Raw genomic sequence first — 17,225 nt, forward strand, 5'->3', positions numbered from 1 at the left:
CTAATAGATTTCTTCACATCTTTCAAATACAATAAATATAAACTGAGACACAAATGTAAAAGCTTTTCTTCTGCTGAAACAGAATTGTTTCATTCCACTTAAACCACTTGAAGCATTTGACTGTCCTTCACTGACACAATTTTTAGTTCAGCCACAGAGCTGCAACACAAATGTTTTGCCCTTTAAGAACTATAAAAGTTTCCCTAGTTGGTCTTCATAGCAATTACATATATCTGAAATTAAATCAAGCAACTACAGATACCAAACCATTGTATCACCTAAACAACTTAGACTAAGCTATTTTTAAGTCTTTCCTCTGTCCTAAAATCTGCAATATTTGCTTAAATTCAGTTAATTGCTTCTTCAATGCCATTGCCCTAAAGTTCTTGAGACATTTCTTGCTGTGTATTTGTTTTATCTTAACTGTAACTGCTTCTTCAATGTTTTTATATTTCTCAAATTACTACCCTCTGCCCTGTAGTACATGCTCTTGCACTTTATGAAACATCTATTATTGAAGGGAAAGAAAAGAGGCGCAATCTGCATTTGAAAGTGGTGCTGGGACCAGGTTTGTTTAAAGATGAACACCTTCTGCTCTAGTTAGTACCCGTAGCTGTATTTTGTTTATATGACAACGATGATCTCAGATTTGCTATAGATTATGGTCTCTGCAATGACCGGCTTGCGTTTCCACAGAGCAAACCACTGCAGTGTTAGCCTCACAATTTCAACAGGGATGTTGCCCAGTCCCCTGCCATAACCAGAGTGTTTTACAGCTGCTCGTATGTCGTAGAGTGGCCAGGGCTCTGCTCTCCAAAGTTTCGATTAGTTGAGCCAGGCTCTGTGCTGAAGCCAGCTGGAGTTGGTACCGGGGCAGCCCCCAACAGCACAGCCAGGAGATGGCTGCAGGCAGAAAAGCTCAATCTGTAAATCCCTCACCTGTCTCTAACCCCTGCCAAGTGCCTTAAAGGCGGTCCCTGCCATCTGGTTGCCACAGGTTAGGCAGAGGTAAGTATGGCCATCACTACCTGCCCGGGCATGTCTGCCCCAAGGCTGATGGAGGGAATTTTAACAGGCTTCCTGAAGACAAATCCTATGTGCAAACCTACACGGGTCCCTCTCACATCGTATGTCACCCCGTTTGCTGACTCTGTGCTCTGCCAGACCATCTGCATTTAGCTTCTCCCTCGGAAAAAGCAGGGGTGATACATACCCCGGTGGACTGATAGATGTTTATGGCCACTGGACCTCACATTTGTCAGGGGAGATGTTCATACAGTTAAGGCATGCAGGAGCATTTCTGTGCTTCTATGAACACGTCTCATGTTTTTTACAGTTTCATGAATGAATTAAATTTTGTCTAATGTGGGACAATATCTGAGCTGTCCCAATCTGGCTGTTTCTTCCAAGTTAGATCTTTTATTCTTTCCTGCAAAGATAGGTTTAGTCCAGGCACAGTCTTTGTGTTTTACTGGGCCCAGCATGCCAAGGTGTTGATCCTTGACTAAAGCTCTTTGGCATTACTACATTAATAACAACAAATTGTTCAGAAAAGCAATCTTGGCACCTCTTTGTAAAGTATTTCATTATGCTTCCAGTCCAAAACAGGGTAACAGACCAGGGCTTCTGATCTGGGTTTCTGAGTGTCAGAAAATTTCAGGTAACACTCGATCTGCATCACACTCACATCCCACCCACCACCCAGTTACTCTCTCACGAAATCTTACTATACTGTATGGAGACAGTAGGATTCCTCCCACAATTGCTCCTGCTGAACACCAGGATCTTAGGCCCCTACTGAGCAGCCAGCTCAAGACCCTTTTCCCCCCATTCAGTTAGCTCCTTCTTTCCCGCACAGGCAATGCTGTCACGAGATACCAGGCTGGTAGGATAGAGATAGACAATGGAGGACACCACTCAAGCACATGAAAATATCCACTTGCCTTAGTAACCTAAAACAATCCCAGGACCTCAATGTATGCTCACCTTTACCCAGGTTACCCAACCAGGCATCACCAGTACAGGGCACCACTGCACCACCGGTTTAGGGCACTATTCAACTGAGTTGCCCCAGGAGCTCCCTGCAGCTCTTTCATCACCTTGGAACGACAGGGAAATCCTGATATTTGGTAACTTCTTTTTTTCGTATGTGTGGTTATGGATTTGGCTAACATCTGCTTGTGAGAATACAGTCTATTCCCCATTGTCTCCCTTCCTTTCTCAGGTAAGAAATGTCACCCATATAGTCCTACAGAAATTGGCACTGGGCTGGAACTGGTGGATCAGCATGTTCTAATTTGTAAGATCATCCAATGTTCAAGCTCATCCTCTTCATTCCCTCAGGGCAAGCGCAGCCATATGCTGAAATGAGGGAGAATGACAATCCCTCCTTTTCCTTTTCCCACTAGGAGCAAGGTGACATTTCCAAAAAGGCTGGATGGATCCCTTTATCTCCACTGCACTTGGTACTTGGGCACTTCTTTCTGATGTTCTCTCTGTGGAATAGTAAAAAAATCTACCATGAAGTATGATGAAGAGTTCAGCCTCATCTACTCCTCTAGACACTACCCTCAGCATAGAAGAGGAAGAGATGAAAAGGGTTTCAGAACTAGCTGTCTCCAAGGATGGCAAGAGTCTACAGTTATAAACATTTAGTTTGGGATACAAATTGTAAGATGTCTAAACTGAATTATCTGTATACGTGTAAATCTGTAGGTTGAGCATCTAATCTCCAGTGTAATCAATAGAGATTTAGGAGCTCTATACAGTTGCCCATACATAGGTAGCTGTCACTGTCTTTTTGAGATGCTCTAGGATGTACTGTGTGGCCTCCAACTGCAGCTCCGTAAGGGCCTGGGTCTCCCATAGATCCTGAATCATATCTGTCATGCCTTATGTTGCAGGATATCCTAGGAAGTATCAGCTGGCTCTAGATGTCTAAGTTTCAGCAGCTGAATCAAGTTCCAGATCTTCATGGACTATAATGGAGTATAATCATCTAGTTCACAGGTTGACATCTAGATGTCTTGTTCTGCAGGCTCAGTCTCACTAAATGGTAGCTACCATCTTTGTATTTTCTGGAGTATATGGGAATTATGCAGGCTCTGTATTTTAGAAGACAAAGGAGTTCACAGTTGATGTGTAAACAGCTAACCTTGTCTAATTTACTGTTGCAATAAATGTATACTGAAACTTTGGGTTGAGGGTGTTATTCAGTCTACAGTCTTACTAATATACAAACTGCTAATATGGTAGGTGTGATTTGACATCTTGGGAAAACTCTGTTCTCAAAGGACTTCCAGAACAAGGCTTTGCTTGATTTTCCTCACATAAAAATGAGTCCTCTAATACCACCAACCCCATGAGGATGGGTTACCTGGAATTTGGCTCCTCTATCACCGTCACCCTGACCTCCCACATGGAGTCCCTAGGTAATGACTTCTTTCCTCTAATCCAGAAGACAGGGACTCTTGGTGGCACGCTATAAAAGCAAGGGGCCTTTCATTTTCTTATGTTCTTCCTCTCCCCCAAACATGTAATAGTCTCTATCAATCAGAGGTCTTCTTGGTACAGCCTGAGTGACCAGAATACTCCACTGCTGCTTTCTGCCTTTCCCCCAAATGGGAACCTGAAATCCTTGGAGGAAGAGCTGAACCAAACATCGCTCAGTGGTTTTTCACTTCTCTTGACTTACAAGGACTATGTAGATGACATTTGCTTCCACAGGTCTGCCCACCTTTTATGCATATATCCCTCTTCAAGTAAAGTCATCTTATTCCATAGTCCTAAGACAGATAAGAACCCTTGAGGGAATGTTTCCTTCTCTTTGTCCAGGTTGGTTTTTGATTTGATCGCTTCCACATAGTACGCAGTAAAGTATGAAATTTATTTTTGTTCATGAATCTTCCTACTGTGATAAAATGCTTACACCCGGTTCAGTGTCAGTTAATGATAGGCCATTTATAAATTAATTAAAGTGTTGAAAAGGATAATTTATACTTAGGCTAAATAGGTCTAAGTATATGTTTTAGACTTTTTAAGGTTGTTATACACATTTCACCTGAGAAGAAAAGACTTCCTCTGTTTTTTTCCACATTAGGTCAACTCTTCTTTCAAAAGGCTAATCTTTCCCTGACTTTGACTTTGCACAAAGAAGAATTCCAAATAGTCTTGCTCTTGATCAGGTATTTCTCTGCAGGCCTGCCATGTTTTGGGGACGTCTTCAAAGGCATTAAGTTACCAGACAGGCCAGGTGAATATTAGTTTTCTCAGTTGAGATACGGAGTTTTTTCTTCTGTTCTAATTCCAGTAAACCTTAAATCAAATATCACCATTGGAACCAGCCCCCTTTGGTTCTGTAGCCACAATTCCTGACATCTGAATGACAATGAGATGCTAAAGAGAAGTTTTACTTTCATTTAGAAAGTAGGGAGTTGCATGGTGGCCTGAGGGAGGTATATAAACCAATTACTTGGGTGGAAAGCTTGTCAATGACTTTTTGCTTTCTACAGATCACAGGCTGTTCCCAGCTATATAATGTTGGCTCTTGTGGTCAAGGGAAGATAGACACAGATCTCAGATATTTTGGGAAGACTCTAGATCAATTTTATGTTTGTAGGGAGCCGTGACATATGAGCTACCATGAATAGCAGTAGGGCTGCTGTGAACTCCCAGCCAGCTGGCTGCAAGGTGGCCGAGCCAGCTCATCTTCCCTGCAGCCCATGTAACGTCTGCACGCCAGGAAGGACAGCTCATTAGCTCAACAGGCAGCACAGCCAACGGGATGGGACAGGGACCACACCACTTCTTAGCATTAACTTCTTCTGTGACCTTTGCCTCACTCTCTAACTTAAATTTTATCAATCAAGTTTTGCTTACTTTTATTTTTGCAAACTTCGGTGCTGAGAGGTAGGCACCTACCTTCCCCGCATAACGTTCTACAAACTCCACAGGCCACTTCTCACAATACAGCCCTTCATTCTTCATCTCTGTAAAACAGGGCAATGATGTTTAAATATCATGTAGACGAGGATCTGGCAACCGAGCAGTTCATCTCTATGTATAAATCCAGAATCTCACTGAAATGAAAACTATTGGAAAATTTTCAGTGCCCAGCACTTTTGGTGGTGTTCTGACCAAATGTTTACTGTAAGAGTTTCCCAAGCATTGATGACCAGACAGAAGCCCTCACAGGGCAGGAAAAACACACACAAACCCCTCCATTTTTCAAACTTTAGCCTTACATTTCCTGGGGCAATGCCAGCTTCCACAGCTTCAGGAGAAAACACCAACATCTGACCATGTCTGAATGAATGCAAATATTAATAGAAATGTCATAGGTGAAAACAGTGTCCTGGTACTTCTATTTTTTTACTGTCTTTCTGGAAAAAGTTAATGGTCAAAGAGCAGACCTTTGTCCAAAGAGGTAAAGATAACCAAGAAGGTGGATATAGATGACTTTGGCAATGACAGACAGAGCAGGAGAGCAGAGCGAGCTGTTCACTGCCCCACTATGATCACCTCTGTTTTCTTTTTCCACCTTCTTCTTCTCAGCAGCTCCTTTCTAGTACTTCCTCACGGTCTTCTCCCTCGTTTATTCATTTTCGCTGCCCCATCACTTCCAACACCTTCCAGTATCCACACAGTCCACCAGGGCGTCTAAAGGGGAGAAGGAGAACATGGGCATCAGCTTCCAGCTCTTCCAGAGCCACCGCTGCCATGCATGGGTGCAACTGCTGTGGGCTTGGTCGGCGCAGCCCTCCCGCAGAGGCTGGGGAGGATGAAGCCAAACGAAAAGTAAGGTAGTGAAATCCCAGCCGAGGCCAAAATCTCATCAGAGACACCGGCAAAACGTGGAAGAAAGATCCCCAGAGAGAAAACCATAGCCTGGTACTTGACTGCTGGGAGGATGGGTGGATCTGCAGAACAAAAGCCACGGCAGGATCCGTCCTACTGAACGACTGCCATTGTGCGGCCCCGCGGTGGGAGAGCGCACCACCAGCACCCGGGTGGGACTATGGAGAGCAGCGCGTGGCACTGCTCAGGAGCTGGTCCAGCTGCCTGTGGACCTCTCAGCTCGTAGGGGCAGCAGATGCTTTGTGGGGTTACTTTAGCATTGCCTCTGCAGGTATTAATGCAGTGCCTGGGAGCCCCTGCCATGGCCCAGGACTCCACCGTGCATGACACCATCCTAACACGAAAGACCACACACGCCTCTGCTGGGGCAATCCCAAAACCTCACCAGAACGCTTTTTAGGTATGACGCCAGCAGGGACAGCATCCAGAAACACCGTTTTCAGGTTGACTTACGCGGCTCGCGGCTGCATTGGCCACTCGTGCCCGTCCGAGACGGACAAAAGCCGGCCGTGGGGCAGGGCAAGGTTTCAGGGGTCGGGGCACTTCACGGGGGCAGGGGTCCCTGCTCAGCAGCCTGCGGCGCTTTGCCCCGCGAAGCTGCTTTGGGGCGGCTGCCTGTCCTCCCCGCGGGCGGTGCCGGGCCGCGCCGCGCCGCGCCGTTCCGGGCCGGGCCGGGCCGCACGTGGGTACGTGACGGCGATCGGGGCCGGCGGGTCTCGGCGGCTCCTCCTCCCCCGGCGCCCGCCGGCGACTGGGCGCCGAGGCTGCGGCGGGCGGCGCGGGGCGGCGCGGGGCGGGGGGTGCTGCCTCCTGCGCGGCGGTGCGGGGCGCAGCGGCAGCCGGGGCCGGGAGGCGAGCGGCCCGCGCGGGAGAGGGCGGGCGGCGTCGCGGGGCGGCGGCGGCGGCGGCGGGGACTGCGGGGCATCGGCGGGGGCTGCGGGCGGGGTCCGCGCCCGCGGCCGGCAGCGGTCTCTGCGCCTCAGCCGGGCTTCGCCGGGTGCTGGTGGTGCGCTCTCCCGCCGCGGGGCTGCACAATGGCAGTCGTTCAGTAGGATGGATCCTGCCGTGGCTTTTGTTCTGCAGATCCACCCATCCTCCTAGCAGTCAAGTACCAGGCTATGGTTTTCTCTCTGGGGATCTTTCTTCCGCGTTTTGCCGGTGTCTCTGATGAGGTTTTGGCCTCGGCTGGGATTTCACTACCTTACTTTTCGTTTGGCTTCATGCTGAAAAAAGGGATTTCTTTTATTTTCTCCACGCTTTTGGTTATAATCCAATGTTGATCTAGGGGGAATAACCATTCAGCCTGGCTGAAAAAAAAGCATCCGTTGAAAAGTCTCAAAGAAATATACCACGTGAGGAAAAAAAACTGGGAGAAGATCGGAATATAATCATTTTTTCTATGATAAAACTGGTGCCCCTCTTCAGGAGAACTGGTCTCAATTTATTATTATGCAACCACAAGGATCTCTTCTTTCTCAGGGTGTATAAGCTGCTGGATTGCTTTTCGCCCAAATCAATGTGGTTTCTTTGGAACATTTTCAGCAAAGGATCGCATATGCTGCAGTGTCTTTGTGGCAAGAGTCTTAAGAAAAACAAGAACCAAACTGGTAAGCAATCCATTGCACTGCGTTGTTTTTCTTTTATGCTACCCTGTCTGTTGCTCGCCGAGGTAGATCTGCAGTCCTGCTGAGGGGAGAAGGGGGAAATATAACGAGGCCAGCACGGACATGCATGTGCATACGTGTATGAATAAGCAAGGAGAGGTTTGGATTAGCTTCAGCCACTGTCACTACGGAAAAGAGAGAAAAAAAAAATAATCAAAGGCGACCCTAGCCCAGCCTGCATCTCCTAGTTTCTATGTGCTATTTCCAAGGAGGAAACTTTTATATCGCTACCCTTTTTGAGGGGAAGCCGGTAGAGCCCCCCCCTCCTGTCCCCGATGCGATCCCCCCGTGCACGCCCCCAGTCAGTTCGGGGAAGAGGAGCCCGAGTCTCCCGTGCTGGTGTGAGCCGGCCCTGCCTGCGGTGGGTGAGTGTGCCAGCGCTCAGGTCCTGCACAGCACTTTCTGATTAGCTTGCAATATGTCACCCCCACACACCCCCACACCCCCACCCGCCTCGCTCGGCTTTCTGAAGTCAAGCTCGACACCCCCCCGCCACCGGCCTGGGGGCTTCCCCTTATCACTCCCCCCCCCCGGGACTCTAGGCCGGGAAGGTGGAGGGGAGTGAGGAAAGGGGGTGGACACTTTCTTGGGGCTTGTGCCCAGACGGCAACTCAGCCAGCTATGCCAAGCGGCAGCAGCAGCGCTGCCCGGGTGGCTGCGTCTCCTCCGCCTCTCCCTGCCGGGATGACCCTCTGTACACAGGCCGGTGTCTCTGCGTGCGTCTCCATGTCTGCCTGGCAAACAGGATCAGGCGCTTCGGTTCAGCCCGGCTCCGAGGGGGAAACTTGCAGTACATTACATAAGAAATGCAAATGCAGGTGCTCTGGGCCGCCCGGTCCCGGGGGGTCACGCTGCTGCTGTTGCATCCCTCTTGCTTGGGGCGGCCGTGCGGCCAAACCCGCGGCTGGGCGAGCAAGGTGGGAGAGAAGGGATGCTCGGCGGGCGGGGGAACAGGGAGCTTTTCAGGGAAATACCGGCCCTCCCCGCCCCCTTCACACGGGGCTCTGCCCCCCCCCCCCAGCCCCCCCCCCCCGCTGCCGTGCTCGCTCCCCCCGGCCGGCAGGTTGTCTGCAAGCACTTGCGTGCCTGGGGAAGCGAGAGCCGCTGGAGCCCGGGCTGTGAGGAGAGGGATGCCGTGTGTGCGCGCTGGTGTGTGTGTGCCGGCTGCCCTGCAGTGGCAGCTCCCGAGCGGGAGGCTCCTGACGCTGGCACTGCAGTGTAGTAGATCATAGGCTCTCGTTGCCTCTCTGACACCCCAACATCAACAAGCAGCAGCCCTGGCAGCCCGCACCCCTGTCCTCCCCGGCAGCCGGGGTGCCGGCTCCCGCTTTGCCCAGCTCAGGGCCGATGCAGAGAGTCGAGGTGGGCATCTCGGCGGAATATTTTCTCTCTCCCCCTCGCTCCCGTTTGCCATCTCGTCTCGTCCCTGTCCTCCCCGCCGCTGCCGCCGCAGCAAAGAGCAGCCACTTCTCAGCATACCAAAGAGGCCGAAAATGCCCCGCCGGGGGCTGCGCTCAGCCTCTCGCAAAGTGTCCTTTGCTTCACTCGCCCCTTGGCGCTGCCGCGAGCCGTCTCCCCTGGCCGGGGGCAACTTCCAAGCCGTGTGCCCCCCCCGGGCGGGATGGGGCGGGCAGGGGCAGGGCAGCCGGCCACCTTCTCGCAGCCCCAGGGGACACCCCCTCTCCCCGGGCCCGGGCCGCGCATACAGGGGCCGTGACCGCAGGGGGAGAGCAGAGCCGCGGCGTGGCTCTGCCTGCCCTGCCCGCTGCCGCCCGCCCCCCCGAGGGGGACCGGCTCCAGCGCCGTGATGCTCTGGGCGAGAGGCGATGCTGCGGAGAAAGGGCTTTCGGGGGGCAGGGGTGATTTCTAGACCTTTCAGTTTGCATACCGGAGGAGTGGGGGGTGGGGGAGAGGCGTATAACCCCCTGCGCCCCCTCAAAGGTCCATGTCCTTTCCTTGCCGAGGGGAGGCTGGTAAGGAAACGACTCTTGAAGCCGAGACGTGTCCCTCGGGGTGCAGGGGCCGCAGCACACCTTTCCTCCTCCCCAGGGACTTTGCCGCACCTGCCCCCTCTGCACGGGACGAGTGGGTTTTGGCGGCAAGAATGGCACTGCACCCCGCCGCCGCTGTCACCCTGCCTAGGGAGGGCTGAGCCGGCCCAGGGGGTGCCTGGTGGGGGGAGCCGGCCTGAGCAAGCGGGGCGAGCTGCGGGGATAAGAGCCCGGGGTGAGGGGGAGGACGGAGGACGGGCCGGGGGGGTCGCTGGGCCCCGCTGCCGAGGGTGTCAGGGGGCACAGGACGGTCGGAGAGCTGAGGGCGGAGGTGGGGGCTTGCGGTTGCCGTCCCCGCCGGCCGGGTCCGTGGTCTCGCTTCCCACCCGCACGGTTCGTGCCGTGATCCCGGCGGAGGAGCCGGGACGCCGAGCCCAGCCGAGCCTCATGGCCCCTCCTGACATCCCGTTCCCGCTGAACTGCGGCTGGCTGTCCGGGGAGGCTAATAACCCGTTTGGCCGGATCAGCTGGTAGCTCGGCCACAGGCGCTGTTGCTCTGGGGGAAGATCATCTCCATCTAGGCTGCGGTTGCCCGCGGGAGAGCAGGGAACCGGTGCCGTGATGCCCTGCCTCGCCCGCCGCCCCGGGCCCTGGGGCTCCCCCTCTGCGGGCAGCTCCGCCGGCGGGAGCCGGAGAGCCCCGTCCCCGCTGCGGCACGGGGCTCCGCGACCCCCCCGGCTCCCTTTGCCCGCCAAACTTTCCAGGAGCGACTGGGCTTTTTGGTGTCAAAAGGCACCACATGAGCGAGCAGCTGCCGCTGATCAAACCGTGCGGAAAATCAAGCAGGTTAGGCAGCTAACGCTGGCTGTAATTTCAGTTTATTTCGTTATTTTTGGCCTGGTGCACTTTTTTTGTCCCTTTCAACAGCTGGTCTTTTTCCAGAAACGGGATCGGGTGGCTCATTTCCACATGTTCTTTGCTTTGCCTTTCCACCGCTGGCTGCAGCCCTCCCCCCTGCAATGATCTCCTCTCGGGGCTCCCCTGCCATCCCCTGGGGCTGCCGGGCTTACTGGCACCAGGCAGAGCTCTGCGAGGGATGGGGTGTCTGGTGAGGTGTATGCAAGTCTCTGGCAGGGTTGCATCAGGAGGCTTAGGTTTTTATTTAGTAATTTTGTTACGACCAAATTTGTTTCAAATTTGATATCCCAGAAAGAGGAGCTGCCTTCGATTGCTACAACTATGTATGTCTTTACATTTCTTCATATGGAGAAAAACTTTGAGAATCAATAGATATGGCTTTGCTTGCAGTGATTGATTTCTTTTTTTTTTTACTATTCCTGAGTTTAATAGTACAAAAAGCAATGAAGCCCCACATATCTTCAGCATCCTATCCAGCATGAAAATATTTGCAATATACTAGGTTTGCTGGGCCTCGCTTACATTTATAATTATTTCATTTAGCTCTGCCATTCTGGCTTGTCATACATATGGGGAGGACTTCACAAATTGTGAGACAAAAGAGACTTTTTCTCACAAAGAGTTATACATTGCTTGAGACTTGAGCCAGGGCTTGCAACGATAAGATGCCATCCTGGTGGCTTACCCCTTCCCACCCCAAGCTCTAAACTGGGTACAATCAGTAAGGACATGGCTAAGTCATGGGGAGGATTTGGGGCTTGAGGGGAAATGGGGAAGGAGAGTATCTCTGGGTGTTTTTTGAAGCAAATACAGCAAGTGAATAGATTTTTTTTTTTTTTTAATCAAATGACAGCTGTTAGGGTGCCCATGGGAGATGAGTTAGCTGGCTGGAGTACTAGATGCCCCCATGGCAGGAATTGCTATCACATTTCACTCCTGGTGGCAGCCCAGCAGACAGAGGATGGATCAGGTTTCCTCTCCATTTACCTCCAAGGAGAGGCATCTCTCCAACTCAGTCAGGGGTGTTGACAGGAGAGTAGATGGAAATTGGCATTACTACAAATATGTTGCTGATAAAGGAATTTGGTTGCTGTTAGTATCAATGCCGTATCAATCTCAAACACAAAGCCTATTTAAAAAGAAGAGCATCTGAAATGCTGGCTGTGGCGTTTCAGATCTCTGCATTTTAAACTCCTTCTCTGGAAAATAGTCAGACTATTCTTTCACGGTCGCTTATAATTTTGAAAAAGTTTCTAAGCATAACCATGCGAAACTGGATCTGTCTGAAGCAGAAGCTTGGGTCCTGCCCATAAAATATATAGTGTGTCTTTACCTGAATTCTAAGTAAATTGTGTCCCCCGTCCCCCCCCCTTACCCATAGAAAACAAACCTCCCACCAAAAGACAAAGGGTATTTTGCCTCAGTAAGAGCTGCAGGATCAGGTCCTTGAAGTTTCTTTCACGTAGGTCTGAAAAGCAGTTCTGACTGCCTAAATACCATAATTCCTATACTGTTAATCGAGCCGCAGTGTGTTTCTCTCACTCAAATGTAAAATTGCCTATTTACATGTATCTCACCTACTGAAGTTTTGTCCTCTGTGGAATACATTTCCTGAATTTATACAAATTTAATTATTCTTGATCAAATTAAATTGCATATTTTACTTGTTGAGGGGTGAAATTTATGCCAGCTCATGCATCTCCCTACTGTGATAAAATGCTTGCACCTAGTTCAATGTCTGCTAATGATAGGCCATTTATAAATGAATTTAAATATACAAAGGATGACTTAGGCTTAGGGAAAATATGAAAAATGTATTTACAGATATCGTGGGTTTAAATATTTATGTGTATATGCAGTTTTCATTTGAGTTTGATGTTTATTCTACTTAACCTGCTTCGATTATGTTAAGTATATTAATTTTGAGCTAAAATTCCTATTGACTTTAAATTTAGATAAGGAGTGATTTAGACATTCAGAATTTGTCCCTTTGCAAAGATTTTCTGTCCAAAAAATGCCTGTAAAAATAGAATCTGGAGAGGAGAAAGCTGTTTGAAACTGGAAACCAGTTTTTCAAGAGGACTTCATAAAACTAAAAAAATAGGAAGCAGGGCGTTACACTGACTCTGGGGTGGTATTTCGTAGTTGGTGCAGTCACTACTGAGGTTTTTGTATAATCACTCAGCACGTAGGATGAAACGCTGAGAGTCTAGAGTGTGGTTGGATAAATGAAGTGGTTGTGTGCGAATTAAACTCTGCTGAATATTTACAGACGTTTGTCAAATGTGCCTGTGAGCACCGGGTCCTACAGGAGCAGGTTTCGTTCGGTGGAGGATGACCTCGTTACTTTGGGAGCAGTGATTTGTTTCTATACCTAATTCTGTTTCAGATGGCTTTTGTGATTTTTGGATACACTGTTACTTTCTTGTGCCTTGCTTTCCTGCATGTTAAAAATCATAGACAGTGTTTCAGCATTGCACAAGTGTGCTGTTGGTCCTTTTGTTTGCTTTTCGCATTTCAGCAAATGATAGCTTTTCAAAGACAAATTACTAGTTTACTGAACAACTTACTGAGTAACAAAACATTGAATGATCTTAAAATTTTGCAATCTCTGTTGTGGAAAAAAATTGCTGTGGTGTAGCACAAAGCTTGATGTACAATTAATGTACCTGAGAGCTACTTTCCACTGTACAGAAAGAGTGTGTATGGTAGAAAAACAGCGTACCTAGAAATAAACTTTGCAGGATTGGGGCTGTGTTTAGTTCAGAAACAGCCTGCTTCTTGCACAGAGTGTGTTTCTACTTGTCAGAACAAACAAAGCAACTGGGAAGAAAATCTTTTTATTGGAGACCATGTGATAAAGTGCTCAAAGGACTATATTCATCCTGAGACTGGCTATTAAAAAAAAATAAAGTATCATGTTCTCAAAGTGGACTGTTAGAGGTTCTGAGCCACTCAGAAGTACTGAACATTATAATTGCAAAGGGAACTGATGGTGTCTGGCACCATGATGGACTGAAATCATAGCAAGCAAAATGTATGCAATATACTCTGCAGCAAAGGTAAATAGTGTGTGAATAACTAACAAAATTGTTATTCAGATCAGGAGCACACTGAATTTGAGGGCAAAACCTCAAAAATAATTGAGAAAGGCTTTTAGTGGATAAATGGAATGCAGGTTTGGTGTATCTGTAGCATACTCTGTTAGAAACACTCCCATTAAATAGAAGCAAGGAAAGTAAATAGCTGCTGATGAGACAGCGTTGAGAAGTCAGAATAATAATATCTGTAGTAAAATTCAATGCACAAGTCAGAATAATAACACCTTCTGCAGTAAAATTCAATGCACCAGTTTAGGTAACATACTGTGTTGAACATAATCAACATTTTAGCAGTTTGAGAGTTAATATTGGATGGTTGTGTGGGTCAAATGACAATAAATGACACGCAGTTGCTAGCAGAAATTGATGGTGTAATTTTAATATCCACATTTTGTGTTTTCACTCTGACACCTGCTTTTAACTGGAAACAGCATGAGGGATTGTGCTGAACAAGTTTAATGTTTGCACAGCGAAGGTAGTATCTTGGAAATTACTTGGCTTAATCATTTTGTGGCACTAAAATTAACCTGGTCCCATCAGACAATAGAATCGAAACAAGGTTAAACATTTTAATTCCATTGGAATTGTTTTGGCTTTTGCTTTAAAAATTTGTTTTAAGGAGATTCCAGAAAGGTCTGTATTTCACTGAGCTGATAGGGGAATAGACTTTGCTGTTCCCCGAAAATTCATCATGTTATCCATGTTTTTATTCATGCAGCTTTGTCATTTGGAAAGATAAGAACATAGTGAGGATATAGAACTCATGCCTTAGCTCTTGAACATGTCCTCTCTCCAGCACTGGGCATTAGGTGGTGTAAGAAAAATACAGGACACAGGACAAATCTAGGTTTGATCCTTTCCCTAATCTGACCTCTCAGTTTTCATCTGTCACTGGACAATCTTAAATCGGAGCTTTTCTTCAGGCCAGTGCGTGTGGTAGTGAAGGAGCTATATACCTTTACTCATCAAACGGCATTTCTAGTTTTGGGCATCAAAAACTTTGTGTGGGAGTGAGCTCCATGTGACCGCGTGGTGTGTGGAAAGGGCGTGGAGGGGTTTGCACTTTCAGTGGGTGCTCCTTGGTTCTTCTCCTGTTGAAAAAAGAGGCTAACGCTGCTATTCTTGCTCTGTGTTTGTGATTACTGATCACGGGGAGCTTTTCAGGGGTGAGTATCTCATCTATAAGGTGAAGGACACTTCCTCCACAGTGCCTTATCCTTCCTTGAACTGTCATAAAATACTAAGCATTTCATAGAATCATAGAATCACAGAATGGTTTGGGTTGGAAGGGACCTTTAAGACCATCTAGTTCCAACCACCCTGCCATGGGCAGGGACACCCTCCACTAGAATCGATAGATTTCTATCATCTGAGTTCCTGTGCGGTATAACTTGCCTTTGCTGAGGATATACGATGGCTCTGGCTTTGGAGGACAAAAATGAGACAGCAGCTGACACATCCCTTTGCATGGGGATCTGCCTCTGTGGTCCTCCTGAAGTCACTGGAGGGTTTTGATTGTGCACTGAGCATTGCCCACCGTCCCACCACAGACCAGAAGCTCACAAAACTGTAGGGCTGTGAGGAGGAGGGAGTCCCGTCTTGGCAGGTTGCCTCTGCTTTCATCCAGCTAAAAGGAGTTAATTCCTATGGATTTTCTAGGCCTATGGGATAAGGAAGTATCTCCTGCAAAGGGCATGTTTTCACAGAGTCCTTTCTCTTGAGGGAAGAAGCAGGATATTGCTCCCTTGAACAAGCTTTTAAAGAATTAAGCTCTAGTGTGACCGAAAACTAGAATTTCATACCAGTGTTGAATGGCTTGAATAGGAGAGAGAGCTTGCATATAAAAGCAAAGACTTCTGTTTACATACAAATCTCTTGGTTCTCACCAATGCTAGCAAAGGAAATATACAGGAATTTCATTGCCCTTTAATGAGGTTTGAGCCGAAAATGTTAATTTAAAGAAGGCAAGTTTGCCAGACTTGTTACTCTTTCAGTAAATGTGTTTCTAAGCATGTCCTGCTACATTTAAACAAAACACGCAGATTAAACAGTTCCCAGTTCACACCTCTCATTAGAGAAGTGCATTATGAAGCATTACTATTGCCTGGTAGTTTCTACACGTATTACTCATTGCTAATATAGGTATATTTATTGACATTGAATGAGATGAACAGGAGTCTTCAGTGCAAAACATAGCAGAAAATACAGAAAAAGATGTGGAAAAATTATACAGTAAGGAAATGCTTAAAAAAATCAGTTAAATCATTGGTATAGCAATATCTTATAGAGTATCCTATGAGGAATATCTTAACAAGGGTTAAATTAATAGTAGCGCTTATTAATTCATGATATGAAAAAACATTTTACAGTTCTGATTTTCTTGAAACTAGAAATTGCAAGTCAATACCCAGACTGCTAATAGTCCCTGAGAAACTGAACCTAAACATGATTTAGGCAGATTATCCCACTAGGAGATCAACCCGAGATCTCAGGTGTGAATTAACTTCAGGCTGTCTAAAACCCAGGTGCAATTTTGTGGCTTGGACTCTCAGCTTTCGGTAAAATCCATGTTTTTAAATGGCATTAGGAGGTGGATTAAAATTTGTAAAGCCTTGTGCCCCCCAGAGATTTCCCCCTAGCTCCTTGCTGGTATAATTTTTTTTTTTTTTGATGTTTGTCCCCATGTGAAGGAGACTTTCTGCCTCAAAAACTAGGGTTATACGGACTTTCAGTACTGACATTTGCTAGTCTCCTGGCTTTACTCAGACCTGTTTTATCTCCGTGAAAATGACTTTGACCCATCCCAAACACTGTCACCTCCATTATAGCCTCTCATATCTCTTTCAGTTCCTTCACCTGCTGCTTGTGCAGGCATCTCACCTTTTTACTTTGGGTTAGTGTCTCGAAAGAAAATCAGCCCTTAATTATATTTCAGATATTTTTAAGTTCTTTCTACCACTTTGAATAATTAGCTAGTGGCAGTGAGCAGAACGACTGTACAGGTTATTACTGATGTAATAGATATTTTTGATGGATGAAGGGTAGGCTGATGGACTATCCTTTGTTTTATTGGGCATGAGCTCTATGAATGATTGGTTTCCCACTTTCTGCTAATTTACAGTAGCAGAACAGTAGCAGAAGTACATAAATGCAGAGGCAGTAAAGCAACTGTGATTGATTAGCAGAAGGCAGTAAAATCACCAAGAGGATTCAGAAGACCTAAGAAAAAATGCTATCCCTTTCATTCATTTGGAGGATTATTTGAGGATATTACTTGCTTGAGGATAAAATGCTTTATGTGGGATTCTGCTGCTAAAGCTGCATTCCTCAGCTTCCAGGGAAGTTTTTGGGTTAATATTGCTGAGCAATTCTTATTTGAAGTGGTAGGGAATTGGTTCCAGGTCCTGGCTTTGCCTGCTCACATGGGTACTATGTGTCTCCTTGAAGCTTGTGGCTGTGGTACCCTGCTGAAGAGTTCCCAGAGAACTGCAACACGCGTGTGGATGCAAGGCATGCGCCATATGGCCATACCTTCAGCAGGGGACAGACAGACCAAACCTGAGGTCTGGATCTTGCTCACCTTTGATTCACCTTGTTCACCTTTGACTGAGTTCACTTTTGATAGTCTAGTTTTGAGACATTATTGTATGAGAGGATTATGACAAGCCACTTCAGCGCAGCATGCTCTAGGGTTC

At 47.6% G+C, this 17,225-nt stretch overlaps 1 protein-coding gene across 3 annotated transcripts in view; it reads left to right on the forward strand.

Moving 5' to 3' along the window:
- Positions 1–6,655: 6,655 nt before the first annotated feature.
- Positions 6,656–17,225, forward strand: part of FGF14 (fibroblast growth factor 14) — a 422,900-nt gene continuing 412,330 nt past the window's right edge. For 2 of the 3 annotated variants that reach the window (XM_054808157.1, XM_054808173.1), the window contains exon 1: positions 6,656–7,463. In XM_054808157.1, coding sequence (XP_054664132.1) covers positions 7,256–7,463 — 208 coding nt within the window. In that variant the 5' untranslated portion in view covers positions 6,656–7,255. The remainder of the gene's footprint in view (positions 7,464–17,225) is intronic. The other variant, XM_054808210.1, reaches the window with a different exon arrangement.

The sequence above is a fragment of the Grus americana genome, chromosome 1, assembly GCF_028858705.1.
Source record: "Grus americana isolate bGruAme1 chromosome 1, bGruAme1.mat, whole genome shotgun sequence".
Classification (NCBI taxonomy): Eukaryota; Metazoa; Chordata; class Aves; order Gruiformes; family Gruidae; genus Grus; species Grus americana.